General features: G+C 34.6%; 2 protein-coding genes across 2 annotated transcripts; one reads left to right on the top strand and one right to left on the bottom strand.

Annotated features, from left to right (window-relative positions):
• Positions 1 to 4,401: 4,401 nt before the first annotated feature.
• On the bottom strand, positions 4,402 to 6,138 carry HELRODRAFT_143813 (hypothetical protein; the record flags this gene model as incomplete). Its single annotated transcript, XM_009019958.1, has 5 exons — positions 4,402 to 4,456; positions 4,592 to 4,687; positions 5,196 to 5,344; positions 5,515 to 5,690; positions 6,018 to 6,138. Coding segments are annotated over 5 exons (597 nt in total), but the record flags the coding sequence as incomplete, so codon positions are not given.
• Positions 6,139 to 7,693: 1,555 nt separating this feature from the next.
• HELRODRAFT_185617 (hypothetical protein) lies at positions 7,694 to 9,532 on the top strand. Its single transcript, XM_009019957.1, has 6 exons — positions 7,694 to 7,764; positions 7,945 to 8,146; positions 8,325 to 8,415; positions 8,560 to 8,728; positions 8,853 to 9,001; positions 9,209 to 9,532. The coding sequence occupies exons 1-6, from the start codon at positions 7,719 to 7,721 to the stop codon at positions 9,371 to 9,373; spliced, it is 822 nt and encodes a 273-aa protein (XP_009018205.1). The 5' UTR covers positions 7,694 to 7,718; the 3' UTR covers positions 9,374 to 9,532.
• Positions 9,533 to 15,520: the final 5,988 nt, after the last annotated feature.

Genomic DNA, 15,520 nt, shown 5'->3' with positions numbered 1-15,520 from the left:
TCATCATCATCATCATTTAAAGAGCTGACTTTAAACAGCTGTGATGTTGATGACGACGACGATGATGACGAAGATGATTCATCAGTTTGGACAAATTGATGAACAAGAATGACGTCATTGTTCATGTTATTTTTATTGTTATTGTTATTATTGTTGTTGTTGTCATTAACTTCTGAGGTGATGTTAATTGTAGTATTAATCTCAGACCTGAAGTAAATTTCAATGTAATCATTCAGAATCAAAAGAGTCATTCATTCATTTCTACGTTCGATCATTCATTAATTCATCCATTAATTCATTCATTCACTCACTCATTCATTCACTTATACATCCATTCATTCACTCACTCACTCATTCACCCATCCATCCATTCATTCACTGGTACCTTCTCATCCTCTTAGCCTCCTGATTTAGCGACCTTGACTCTATGAGGTCGACCTTGAGCCTGGTCACGTGCTCTTCCAAGGTCACGACATTCTCCTTCAGAAGTTCCATCATCTATAATAAATAATATTAATAATAATTATTAGTATTATAATAAGATAAAATAATAATACGTTAATAATTGAGGTGACGTCATTCGGGAAAAACCCACTTTCTCTTGCTTTCGCATTTCAATCATCCTCTCATCATTCTTCACTCTCTCCTCCATCCATCCTTGCTTCTCTTCTTTCAGCGTCGATATTTCTGAGTCGAGAGTCTGAACAGCAGTGAATGAATGAATGAAAATGATACAATCACTCCTTCAATCGTTCCTTCAATCAAACGTTTATTCATTCATTCATTCACTCATTCATTCATTTAGTCACTCATTCATTCAATCACACATTTATTTATTCAGTCACTCATTTATTCAATCACTCATTCATTCATTCAATCCCTTATTCATTCAATCATTCACTCAATCCTTCATTCGTTCATTCGAACATCAGACCTTGATGAATTTTTTGAGTGACTGGTTCTCCATTACGAGGCCATTCGCCCTCTCCAGAATTTCCCTCTCTCTCTTCTCAATCGCCAAATGATTTTCAACCGACTGCTGCACTTTTAACTAATTAAATGAATAAATTAAATGATTATTCAATCAATCAATCAATCAATCAATCAATCAACCAATCAATCAATCACCCACTTCAAAATTTTCAATCTCTCTCTTTAAATCTTTATTCTCAATGATCAATAATTCTTTTTCAGAGTTTTTGTCGTTCAGTTTCATCTGCAGTTCGTATTGTAAGCTGACAGCCTGAATGAATGAATGAGTGAATGAATAGAGTGAATGAATAAATGAATGAATTAACGAGTGCATGCATGAACGAATAAAGAAATAGAATATCAATAGTATTTTTTTTACAATTATTCAACATTTGATATTGCTTGCATTATGACGATGAGTGAACGAACAACGAATGAAAAAATGAATTAATGAACCTGTTGCACTCTTTCTTTCAATCTCTCTTCCCTTTTTGTGCTTTCCTCCTCAGTTTTCTTCATTCTTTTGCCCATATCTTTCAGTTTGTTTCTGTATGCTTCTCTTAACTGGCGTTCGTTCGTTCGTTTGTTTGTCAGCGTTACCATCATCATCACTACCATCTCAAACATCATCATCATCACTATCATCATCATCATCATTTTCAACATCATCATCATAATCAGCATCACTAACTTCGACTTTCACTTTGGCTTTCCATTCCTCAACATCAGCTACTAAAGATGACGACGATGACGATGAGGAGGAAGAAGAAGCTGATGATGCCGATGATGATGTTTTAACTACAACGGCTTTCCAATCTTTAATGAAGCTTTCAAGTTCGCGAATCTTTTCATCTTTCAAATGCTGCTCCATCATCAGCTGCTCTTGTATCTTTCGGCAATCATCTAATTGGTTGCTGGGATTATGACGTCATTAGTCTTTATCATCATCATTATTATTAATAATAACGGTAGTAGTAGTAGTAGGTAGTAGTAGTAATAATAGGTAGTTGTAGTAGTATAAGTGAGATGTTGATGATGATGATGAATACAGATAATGATAGGTCGGAATATGATGACGAGGAAAAAAAATAAAAGATAAAAATAGCCAACCAATAAAAATCTTCCTGTTTCAGTAGTTCGGCTTTCAATTGGTCGACTATATCAGAGACATCCTCTTTCACCTTGACCTCCATGGCCGTGACCTTGTCGATCTCGAGGTTCCATGACCTTCTAAGGCTCTATATGTTTAGCATGTATGGATGAATATATGTATGGGCGTGTATGTGAATCATTCATTTATTCAGACATTTATTCCATCAATCATTCACTCCTTTACTCATTCTTTCAATCCATACATTCATCCATCCATCCGTCGAGCCATCTTACATTATTAGCAGCTCTCTGCACGGCAAGATCCATCTCCAGTTTATCCCTCTCCTTCATCACGATCTCCAACCTCTCACTCAAGTCCCTCACCATCCTCCTACTCGTTTCACTCTCACCACCGCAACCACCATTCAACATCATCATCATCATCGCCGTGTTGTTGTTGTCGTTGGGCTTAGTGACGTCATTTGGCTTAGTGACGTCACTTATGATACCATTATTATTGTCGTCGTGGTTACACTTGCGGGTATTGTTTTGGCAGTCAATGTAGCCACTGTTGTTAATTTTGTTGGCAAGCAAAGACACCCTAGACTGTTTATTGCCCCTGTGAGGTTGTGTCAAAACAAAATACACGCACACACGCGCACACACACACGCACGCATACACACACACACACGCACAGTTGTCAGACCAATGACCATTATATACTATATGCGACGATACGATATTAATCACCTAATTACAAAGTAACTACTACTATAACTACAATTCCCACTACAACTACTACTTCTACTACAACTACTACTAAAAATAACTAGCACTACTATACTACTACTACTACAACAACAACAACAACACAACAACAACAACAACAACTACTACTACTACTACTACTATCATAATCATTACTCACTCAATCAAACAACCGTGCTCTGATAGAACTCGATCGAAAGTATATCCAACTAGTGGCAAATCAGCGAGACAATTTTTTTCAATTTGAGATTTTTTTTCAACGGAAAAATTATTTCTTCCAATCAGGCAACTCCTTTTAGCTGGAGTCGATGAAGACGCGCTGTCTGGTGCGTTCGTTTTGTTGCTACTACTTCCTCTTCCTTCTTTTTCCTCTTCCGCCAGTCGGGGCCAATCAGCATCGTCGCTGAAGTGAACGGACTTCCTCGCCGCTGCTACTGGTCGGTTTAATTATTTATTTACAATAATTATTATAACTATAATAAATATTAATTATTTACAACAATTATTTCAACTATAATAACTTTATATAATATTTATTTACAATTTCACCTAAAATAGCGGAATTACTGGTAGAACAATCGAGAAAATTTGAAAGATCGTCGGCTCTCTTGATGGTTGGGATGTACGGTGGAGGCACTGGTTGGTTGGTTGTGATTAGTTGAATGATTGATTAGTTGTTTGGTTGACTGATATGATTGGTTGAATGATTGGTTGAATGATTGGTTGGCTGATCATGATTGGTTGAATGATTGAACGACCCACCGACCAACCAACCAGATCTTATGCTATTGAGATCCAATCCATCAAAGAATGCATGGTTCTTGATTGATTCGAAGTTTAATCTTTTGTCTTTTTCAACCAGCAAGCCTTCGATCAGACATCTGGCATTGGCTGATATATTTTTGGATGCTCTGGAAATTCCAACTTTTTCTAAAATAAATTTTTTCAATTTAGACATAATTTTTTCACTTCTGTGATCTTAACACAATTATAATATATATTAATAAGTTAATTAAACAACTAATTAACCATTAAAGTTAAAAAAAAATAAATATTTGAAAATTAATAAAATAGGCACCGTGTGATTTAAAATGTTATCATAAACAGCCAACAACGAATCAGCTTCAGGGTTCATCCCAAATGGCAGACAGCCAATCATCATCTCGTATGCACAGACCCCCAACGACCACCAATCCCATGCCTCGATTGATACCACGTGACCATTTTCGACCTGGTTTTCTTTATTTAGATCTTGACCTGATTTACTTGGCTGTGGTTGGTTGTTGGTGATGTCGTTTGGCAGGGTTAATATTTCCGGGCTGACGTAGAACGGGGTCCCAATCGGAAAATTAAAATTCTGGGGTGGTGATTTTTTAAAGATTGTATATCTTTGGTTCTGAATTTGACATTAAGAAACGATTTTTACAAACTTATGATTAACATTCGAAAAAAATTAATCAACTCTCATTTAAATACTCTTTCCAAATTAAAATGAGAGAGAAGCATTTGAACTTTCATGAAACCTTATATCGGCCAGGACTGTTAATTTTGCACGAAGAACCAAAATCCGCTAGCTTAATGTGGCCTGTCTTATCCAGTAGGACATTTTCCGGCTTAAGATCTCTGTTAAGTAGTGAAATTAGTGGATGAATGGATGGAATGATTGAAGGAATGAACAAAAAGGCAATCAATGGAATGACAGAGCAGGTGCTAAAGATAACCATTGCCAATTGAAATCAAATAACTCAACCAACTAACCCATGTATGTAACCAATCAAATGGAGGGATCTGACTGCCATGACCATTTCGGCCAGATAGAATTGAGCCATTTTTTCAGGAAATATATCATTGAATCTGTTTATGTGATGGTCAATCAATCAATCAATCAATCAGTCAGTCAGTCAGTCAGTCAGTCAGTCAGTCAGTCAGTCAGTCAGTCAGTCAGTCAGTCAGTCAGTCAGTCAGTCAGTCAGTCAGTCAGTCAGTCAGTCAGTCAGTCAGTCAGTCAGTCAGTCAGTCAGTCAGTCAGTCAGTCAGTCAGTCAGTCAGTCAGTCAGTCAGTCAGTCAGTCAGTCAGTCAGTCAGTCAGTCAGTCAGTCAGTCAGTCAGTCAGTCAGTCAGTCAGTCAGTCAGTCAGTCAGTCAGTCAGTCAGTCAGTCAGTCAGTCAGTCAGTCAGTCAGTCAGTCAGTCAGTCAGTCAGTCAGTCAGTCAGTCAGTCAGTCAGTCAATCAATTTGTCATTCACTCACTAAATTAACCAACCAACCACACATTCAGTCAATCATTTAATCGATCAATCAATCAATCAATCAATCAATCAACCAATCAATCAATCAGTCAATCAGTCGACCATTTTGTTGACCTAGATAGGAGAGAAAGTAGGTCACCACCGGGATGAAATTCCATGATTAGGTAGACATTTTTCGAGTTGTAGAACGAATGGTAGAGCTGCGTTATCCACTCAGACGATGATTTACTCATTATCTCTCTCTCTTCTTCGAGTGAGACGTTCTAATTTGTGAGAGTATAGTGAAGAAAGTTTATAAAGATTTTACAAGTTCTATGCTTTGGGGATTAATAATAATAATATAATTGTATAATAATAATAATAAAATAATTATATAATTATAATAATAATATATTATTCACAATTTTCAAGTGACCACACCACAAAGACTTACATATTTCTGTGTCAGAAGTTCACTTTTATTCATGACCTTCATGGCATAGATATTATTAGTGATCTCCTCTTTCACTAATTTCACCTCCCCAAAGTGGCCTCTACTAATGTGACCTATGACCTTGAAGTCATCTTCACTAACTCTCAGTCTACGTAGCTCTGTTACAACAGGCTCAACTATGAAGTTAATAATGTTATAATAGAGGTCACATACATATATATATATATATGAATATTTATATAATTAATTTAATTTATATATATATATATATATTGATTTAATGTTTTAACACAGGCAAACATTTATAGATATACATTAGAATATATTTAAATTTTTTAAAAATTGACCCAACATAAAAAATTTTGAAAAAAAATTACATTTATCGAGAAACTCCTTCACATCTATCAGCTGTATGCCATCACTACTACTGCTACTATTTTTAGCACTAACAATATTCCCACTAATACTACTAATACTACATTTACTATTAGTACTAATACTACTCTTAGAATTACTATTCTGAATGGTAGTCATGGATGAGTTGTTTGAAGAGAGTGACAGGCATTCTTGATACAGCAACATCAAAGAGTCGATGAGGACATTGATACTAATCGGCCGATCATCGTCAGTAAGAGCAGTTCTGCAGTTTACCAGCTGTGAAAGGTGTATCAGTCGACTGACAATTGGTGGCTGTGTTTTGTTGACTTCCATTGTAAGGTGTGATTGTATGAAGTATGTATTTTTTTGCCTGTTTGTTGTTAATTGTTCTGTTTGTTTGTCAGCTAGTTAGGGATTTAACGTTAGTTAAATTGGTTAGGCTGTGTTTGGGATCAGTGGTTTTGTGGTGTTTTATTCATGTATTCCTGAGGTGGAGTTAATTTTTAATAATTAAAATAGGTAGAAATCATGCTGAGGTGATATTTATTTGTTTATTAATTTATTTCAAAAAGTTAAAATATAATTCAGTGTAGAATCAGTTAAAAAAATAAAATTTTAAATTTAAAATAAAAATTATTAATTTTAAATTTTAAAATTGTTAAAAAAAACCAGGAACAAAAATTACTTGAAACATCCAGGAACGAATTAGGAAATAAACTAATAAAATACATTTAAAATCAAATAAATAAATAAATCATTTAAAAATAAAATAAATAAATTTAAACACTAATTTACGGAAAATACATATTAAAATTTGAATTGAGCCGGGAATGGAGACGCTAAAAGTGAATTCAAGATTTACTACAGCAAGGTGCCCGAGGGTGCATTTAGCAAATTTACTTCAGAAACATTACATTACGCGATGAAACCAAATTAATCGATCATGATTGAAAAACTCGTTAAAATTGGTATTATACAATACGTCCCTATACATTATAATATGATATTTTACTTCATTGTACAAATTTAAATCATATGTACCGATTCTAAGTGATAGAAATATGTACTATAAATGTCACTACCATACATTCATGTCACTATACATCCAAAATTCCGGAGTTCCTATTACCAAATTAAACATTCCCGAAAATTAAGTTTTACCAATTCCCATGGGAACCATGAGATGGGATTCCCGCGATTCCCGTTCCCATGCTTACTTCAACTGTGCAGTCATAATTTTCGTTATATGATCCTGGTAAAAGAAGATTGTGTACTTTATTGCACTGTCACAACACAATACAATACAATATAATACAATACAATACTATACAATACAACACAATACAACACAATACAACACAACAATACAATACAAAACAATACACAAAGTCAAAAATACCGATTATTTTGACCAAAATTCGACACAGTTTCTCAATGACGTCAATCATTCGACCGTAGATTTGATTTCAAGTGGTCCTGGAACTTCAACATCCATATCAGTTCAATGCAGATAAATAATAGTGTTTTTATTATTATTTTGTATAATTTCGATGCTATTATTATTTATTATCAACATTTAAAAAATTTTAGTTTCTTAATTATCGACTGATTTAATAGAATTGTCAATTCAAACGTAACGAATAATTGTACGATATCTTATCTGCTAAGCATTGTTCTTCAATGTTTTGAGATAATTTTCGACAATCTACCAATATACTGATTTATAATGGTCTATCTGTATCTATAGTCTCTCTGCTCTATATATACCCGCCCGTATGTTTCGATTGTATGTTCAGATTTCCTAAGAGTTGAGAAACTGCCCTTACATGATGAAAACTTTGATTCTCTTTGCACTCGTCTGCCTGGCTCTCGGTAAACTATTTAATTTTTTTTATGGGGGACGATTTTTGAAAAATAGTTGAACTGTATTTGTTGGGGCAAAAATTTTATATTTTCAATCTGCACTAATTCATTCATTCTTACTCAAACATGAAATATTTTGAAAATATCTTTCAAAATTCCAAAGTCATAATTCATCAAATCCGTGAACAGCATACGCCTTACCTGGCAGAGAGCTACCATCCTTCGACTTTGATCCCTTCGTGATTGGGGGCAGTGAGGCAACCCCGAACGAATTCCCCTCCCAATTGTCCCTCCAGTATTTGAACGCCACAGGTGCGTGGAGACACACATGTGGTGCATCCCTACTCTCCCCTAAGTATGCCCTGACAGCCGCTCATTGCGTTGATGGCAGGTTAATTTTTATTTGGTTTATTTGTTTTAGTAGTTTTTTTTCTATTGTTGAGGAATTTATAAAAAAATTAGTTGTGGTATATTTCATGAGTGTTTGTGTGGTTTTGTCTTCTGAATTGATTCAATTTTTAATGATTTTTGGCTTGTTTTTTGATAACTTTGTTGGTAATTTTCCACAGAACCAACCTCAAATTTCGGGTGGTGGCGGGCTTGCACAAGCTGAGTCTGTCAGCTCAGGGCACCATTGCAGCCATCAAGACATTCAAAATTGTTAGTTACCAAAACATTTATTTTTCTTCTGTAATTATTTTGAAAAGTTAGACAATTTTGAAAAATAATCTGGTGTTGAATCGGTGCATAAGTCTAATTTAGCTGGTCTAAGTAGATAATGAAACGTTTGAAACCTTGCGACAGCACGAGAAGTACAAGCAGGGCAATGGCACTTACCCGAACGACATCGCCATCCTCACGTTCGCCACTGAAATCAAAATGACCGACAAAATCAAAGCAGCCGTCCTGCCAGCCGACAGCATAAACAAATTCGTCAACGAATCATGCATCATCAGCGGCTGGGGCAGAACAGGTCACATATTGTCTTCCTTTATTTTTTGTAATTCTCATTTATAAAAAAAATTATCTGTACCTAAACCAAGTTAAACACCCCTTAAATTAAAAAAATGGAATAAATCTTGATTTTTTTTCTGCAGACAAGACCGACAACCTACCAGACGCCCTGCAGAAAGGTACACTAACGGTCCTTTCGAATGCCGAATGTCAGAGCAAAGTTGGGGAGGCCAGCATCGCCAATGGACATCTCTGTGTGTATGATAGGAGCAAGAAGACATCCGCTTGCAATGTATTACTAATATTATAATTATTTTATAATTATTGTCAAAATTATTGTTTTAATATTTCGCTCTACTTTTATGCTTGAACCAATGCATCATATAATTCTTGCTGGTGGCAGTCGTGAATCTCTTGACGATTTCTTCTACACAACATCTGACGCCTTTGATTGTTGCTCACGATAATTATAACAAAATGATTACACTAACCTGACTAGGGTGACAGTGGCGGTCCAACAACTTGCAAGGCAGCTGGCAAGGACACCGTGGTCGGTGTGGCATCGTGGGTGATCGCACTTTTAGGGAATTGCAAGCCCGGCTTCCCATCTGCCTACACGAGAGTCAGTGAATATTTGGATTGGATCAAAATAAACACCCCTTAGATCAAGCTGAACGGCCCTACTTGAGTTAAAATAATGGACTTTTCTGTTTAAGCTCTTTTGGATTTTTGGCAATATTTTTGATTAACTATTGGTTGATTAATTGTGAATGGATTTTTAAAAATTTGATTTAATGAATTTTAATAAAAATCGTCAACTTGCTGATTGCCTTTCAATTTAAAAACATGAAAATTAATTGGGAAAGCTATTTTATGCGGCCCGTGAGACCTTGTTCGTCAAAAAAAGGTCCTCGGCCAGACATTCATTCGTTCGTTCATTTCGTTCGTTCGTTCGTTCATTCATTTATTTGTTCATTCGTTCGTTTGTTCATTCATTCTTTTAGTCGTTCATTCGTTCGTTCAATCATTCACACATTCACACACTTGCGATAATAATGCCGATAGAACTGTTTGTAAGATGATCCACGGATGGTGATAACGATGAAACGCTGGCCTGGAAGGCAGTGCTCACCAGGTGATCATGCAGTGATGGTGAAGAAATAATTATGGCGATAAAATAATAATAATGATGATTAAAAAATTATAATGATGACGACGACGATGATGACGATGATGAGGCCAGCATGACAAACACGTAGGAGTCACACGTAGTTAAGTTTTCATCCAGTCCTATTCCATCCAACTCTTTACTTTCAACATATAAGCAACGAAGAACTTCATTTATTTTTTTTTTTCATTTTGATGAAACTTCTACTTAAAAAAAAAGGTCAATTAATCTTTCTTTTGAAGCCTTAATGGGGGAAATTAATTCATTTAACAAAATAATTTTAGCATTTCAACGATCCTAAATATTAAATAGAGGTCGATTAGTCTAAATTATAAAACCTTTCAAATTTTACAGTGCGAAAATTTTTAAACAAAGCAAAGAAAGAAAATCCTATTTTTCATTCAAGTCACCGCAAAACAGTTTTTTTTGTCACATTTTTATCAAAAAAAAACTCTTTTTTTCTCGAAAAAAATACAAAAATAATGAAAAATGAATTTTTCCGCGCGTGGAGTATAAACACTATTAATTATTTATCGCGATACGGTCATCATCATCATCTTCATCATCATCATCTTCATCGTCATCGTCGTCATCACGTCATCATCCCCATCATTATCATCATCTTGACGCTATCATTATCCTTATCATAACGTCATCATAGCAACCACCATCGTCGTCGTATTCATCATCGTCAATCTTCATCATCGTCATCTTCATTATCGTAATCTTCATCATCTTCATCATCGTCACCTTCATCATCGTCATCTTCATCATCGTCAATCTTCCTCATCTTCGTCCACGTCATCATTATCACCATCGTTGTAATCACCATCACGACCATCTTGACGTTAATCATCACCATAGCGTCTTCATCATAATCATCATCATCGTCATAACTTTCTCAAACGTTATTCATCTGATCATTCATCATTTTGGGCATCATTTGTTGCACATTAATGCTAATTAGTATTGTCACCGCAAACTCTGACACCACCTTCATGTCAGTTTGAGAATGACTATCACCATCGTCATCTTCTTCATCATCAGTTTATTCTTCATGGTGAGCTTCATCATCATCGTCGTCGTCATCATCTTCATCATCGTCATCTTCTTCATCATCAGTTTATTCTTCATGATGAGCTTCATCATCGTCGTCATCATCATTATCATCGTCGTCAACATCTTTCATATAAAATTTCTATTTCAGTAGCTTCGTGTCATAGCGCCATGTTAAACATCAAATGCCTCATCATCATCATCTTCTTCTTCTTATTCTTCATCTTCTTTTTCTTCATCTTTATCATCTTTTCCCATTTCGTCATTATCATCGTCGTCGTCATGATTATCATTATTATCATCATAATCAACACAAGCTGCAGAGTCTGGCTTCTCTCAAAGCACAAAAAGTTATCCATCTTCATCTTTTCAGCGAGTGTGTATGTATGGTATGTATGTATGTATGTATGCATGCATGCATGCATGTATGTATGCATGAGTGTATATACCGAATGTACACAACACAACGCGTGCACATGCTTAGATGACATCCTTGTCATCAGAGCGGACAACGGTACGTACAGGCAACAAAAAATGAAAATAACGTATGTATCTACGTGTGTGTGTGTGTATGTACGTGTGTTTGTGCGTGTGTGTTTATGTATGTGTTTGTACGTGTCTTTGTTTGTTTGTCTGTCTGTATACATGTGGGTAAGCTTTTTTGTAGGGGTATCTGTTTGTACAGGTGTGAAAATTTCGTATTTCTTCTTTTTTATCCAGTCATTTTGTGCTCAATCAATTAAATTCTGTTTTATTTACATTCAATAATTTATTTTTTATTCAATCCATTGATCTTTATTCATCCACGGAATCCAAATTTTCATTCATTCATTCAATTCACTCATTTGTTCATTTTTTTCTTTCTTTCAACCATTTATTCATTAATGCATTCATCGTTTCATTGATTGATTGACTCATTCATCTAACTGTTCATTCGTTCATCTATCTATCTATCTATCTTTCTATTTCTTCTTCCATCCATCCATTTATATATCGCGTCATTTTTTTTAAATTGAAATCCCAGTTAATACAGGCATGATGTTGAATATGGAGCAAAGTGCCAAGCAACATCCTTCTATCATGCTTCCACTCGATTAAAACCAAACTCTTCCTCTTATCTAAGACGAAGACGACAATGACGCCATCATCGCAGCCACTGTCGCCAGTGGTAGCGACTGTGCTGGGTGTGGTGGTGATGGTGATTAAGTTGGTGACGTTGATGATTTTTTTTTAAGATAAAGTTGAAAAATTTAGTCATAAAAAAGTTAATTGGATCTTTTCTTTCATGTCTAAAAAAGTTCCCTGATTTGATCTCAGGTTTATTCTTTCATAAATATATAAATAATTATTATTACTTATTAATTATGATGACAATTATTATTTATTATCACTTTTACTATAATAATTACAATTATTATTAAAATTACCGTACGAAAAAAAATAACGAGATAAAGCTCAGGCTATTTTGAATAAATAAAGAAAAGCATGTATAAATGTATGTACATGTGTATGTGTATACAGTGTACGTGTGTATATATGTGTGCGTGTGTGCTCGCGTGTGTGTGTATGTGCGTGTGCGTGTGCGTGTGTGTGTGTGTGCACAGCAGTCCTCGCGGCACGACACACGTCTAGAAGAGGATATAATGTTTCAATAATGAACTCGTAAAAACCTTGCACTTTTGAAAAATCTATAATGGTGCCTTACCTCATCCATATACACATAATAAAAATAATAATAAAATAATAATAAAAAAATAATAATAATAATGATAGTAGTAATAATTTTATTAATAATATTATTGTTAAGAGTAAATCCCATAAAGCTAAAAGAAAGAGAAAGAATAAAACATATCCATGTATGTTTGTATCTTTGTGTTTGTACGTGTACATGTGTGTTCGTATGTGTGTATATATGTGTGTGTGTATGTGTGTGTGTATGTGTGTGTGTATGTGTGTGTGTATGTGTGTGCGTGTGTGTTTGTGTGTGTGTATTCTTATTGCGTATACTGCCAAGATAATATATACAAGGCAATAAATACAACATTCATGCATTATTGAGCACTGGTTAATCGTAAACACACACACACACATACATACATACACACACACACACATACAAACACAGACGTACATAAATACACAAATACACACACATAGATACACACAAACATACACACAAACGCCTGATTTACTTATAAATGAAATTCTGGTCTTAAAATCTAAATTTATGTATTTTGAAAGAAAAATAAATAAACTGAATACAACAACTAAGATGTAAATACGTATGTGCTCGTCTGTGAGTTTGTGTAAGGAATATTCGAAATATATGCGTGTGTGTGTGTAGGTGTGTGTGTAGGTGTGTGTAGGTGTGTGTCTTTGTGTGAAAAAGTGTGCAAATGTGTGGGTAACAAGCTGCAACACACACACAAAAAAAACAAACAAACTACAAGATAATAGCAAGAATTTCTAATCAGGAATGAATCCGGCAGGACGGATATTACTGATCACGTGATGTTGATGACGTTGACGATGACGTTGGTGATGATGATGATGGCGTTGATGATGATGATGATGACGGTTACGGTGAAGAAGAAAAAGATGATGGTGAGGGAGAAGAAGGAGGGTGAAGAAGCTGATGGAAAATATGACACGATTCTATGCTAAGGCAAAAAATTTCTAGTAAATGTCGCCTGTTGCTTTGATGTTGTCAGGTTAGTTTGGGCGTTGAAGTTCTACTACTATTACTACTGCTGCAACTACTATTACTGCTACTACTACTGCTGCTACTGCTGATGCTACTACAACTGCTGCTACTACTACTGCTGCTGCTACTACTACTACAGCAGCTACTACTACTGCTAGGGCTATTACTGCTGCTACTTTCATTATAAATACTACAACTACAATTTTTACTACAACTGCTACTGCTATTTCTTCTACTATTACTACTGTATATTTCGTTGCAGTAAAAAAGTAATTGGAGGTAGCAGTAAAACCAAATTAATACTGACGTGTAATTGCCCGGCTGTTAATGATTGCTAATTGTGGTCGGAACAAAAACATCAAGATGGTGACGATGGTGACGATGACGATGGGGATGACGATGATGACAATTATGATTATGATGACGATGACGATGACAATTATGATGATGATGACGCTGATAAATTTTTTGACAATGATTGAGCGCGCCATCAACAAACTCCACAATGACAATTTGAACCATCATCATCTTCATCATCTTCTTCTTCTTCATCATCACCATCATCATTATCATCATCATCTTCATCTTCATCATCAGCTTCAGATTCAGCAGCAGCAACAATTGTTTTAGGTGTGTTAACATAGGAAATGAGTTGTATTAAACTGATTGATACAGTGATTGTGACAGTAATTTTTACGTTGTTGTTGTTGTTTTTTTCTGTACAAAATTTTTGCTCCTAGCTGGTATTATTGTGCTGTTGTTCTTTGTATTTTGTTTCGTTTTGTTAGATTGTTGTATTTGTATTGTTTTTTTTGTATTTTTTTATTCAGAAAGTTCAAAAATTAACTCGATCAATAAACTTTCATACTAAATAAACAAAACAAAGCAAGCAGACAAACAAACACAACAACAAATACAACCAAAAACATTTCACAAATCCCACCAGAAAAATACCAAGAACACTCCCCAAAACACTTTGTATATATAGAGGAGAGAAAAATGAAAAAAATTATGGGGAAAAAAATTATTAGCTCGCACTAATGCATATATGAGCGTACAACGTAATGCATATGAATGATTATTTGTGTGCTATGTTGTCGCACGTACACACAGACAAACATACATACAAACATACATACAAACATACAAACAAATAGACGAAAGATACACAAATATATACAAACTATTACAGCAAACAATGAATAAACGATTGAAAAGTATCACAAAAAAAGGAATATTCATTAAATTTAAGAAAATGTAACACAAACAAATGTTATGTATATATGCATGTGTATGTGTATGTGTGTATGTGTATGTGCGTGTGTGTGTGTTTGTGTGTGTAAATTTGTATATATAGCCATACGTTACTGTCATACTAATTTATCAATGAAGTAATCAAAGTATGTGTCAATTAATCAACCGAGAGGGCTATAGATAAATTGAATGTATACAAGTAAACGGGCATACGAATACACACACGCACACACATACACATATACATACACGCACATACACATATACAGGCAAACATGTTTTTTTTGGAAAAAAAACATACATACACGTACACATACATACATACATACATACATACATACATACATACATACATACATACATACATACATACATACATACATACATACATACATACATACATACATACATACATACATACATACATACATACATACATACATACATACATACATACATACATACATACATACATACATACATACATACATACATACATACATACATACATACATACATACATACATACATACATACATACATACATACATACATACATACATACATACATACATACATACATACATACATACATACATACATACATACATACTTACATACATACATAC

The sequence above is a fragment of the Helobdella robusta genome (assembly GCF_000326865.2).
Source record: "Helobdella robusta unplaced genomic scaffold HELROscaffold_26, whole genome shotgun sequence".
Lineage (NCBI taxonomy): Eukaryota > Metazoa > Annelida > Clitellata > Rhynchobdellida > Glossiphoniidae > Helobdella > Helobdella robusta.
Note: the sequence above shows the minus strand (reverse complement) of the source record. Positions and strands in the feature narration are given on the sequence as shown.

Excerpts from the sequence above, each read along its gene's own strand:
- HELRODRAFT_185617 (XM_009019957.1), top strand. The coding sequence starts at position 7,719 with ATGATGAAAACTTTGATTCTCTTTGCACTCGTCTGCCTGGCTCTCG. Across the intron at positions 8,147-8,324 it reads GCTCATTGCGTTGATGGCAG|AACCAACCTCAAATTTCGGG; the intron begins GTTAATTTTTAT and ends AATTTTCCACAG. Across the intron at positions 8,416-8,559 it reads CCATCAAGACATTCAAAATT|CACGAGAAGTACAAGCAGGG; the intron begins GTTAGTTACCAA and ends ACCTTGCGACAG.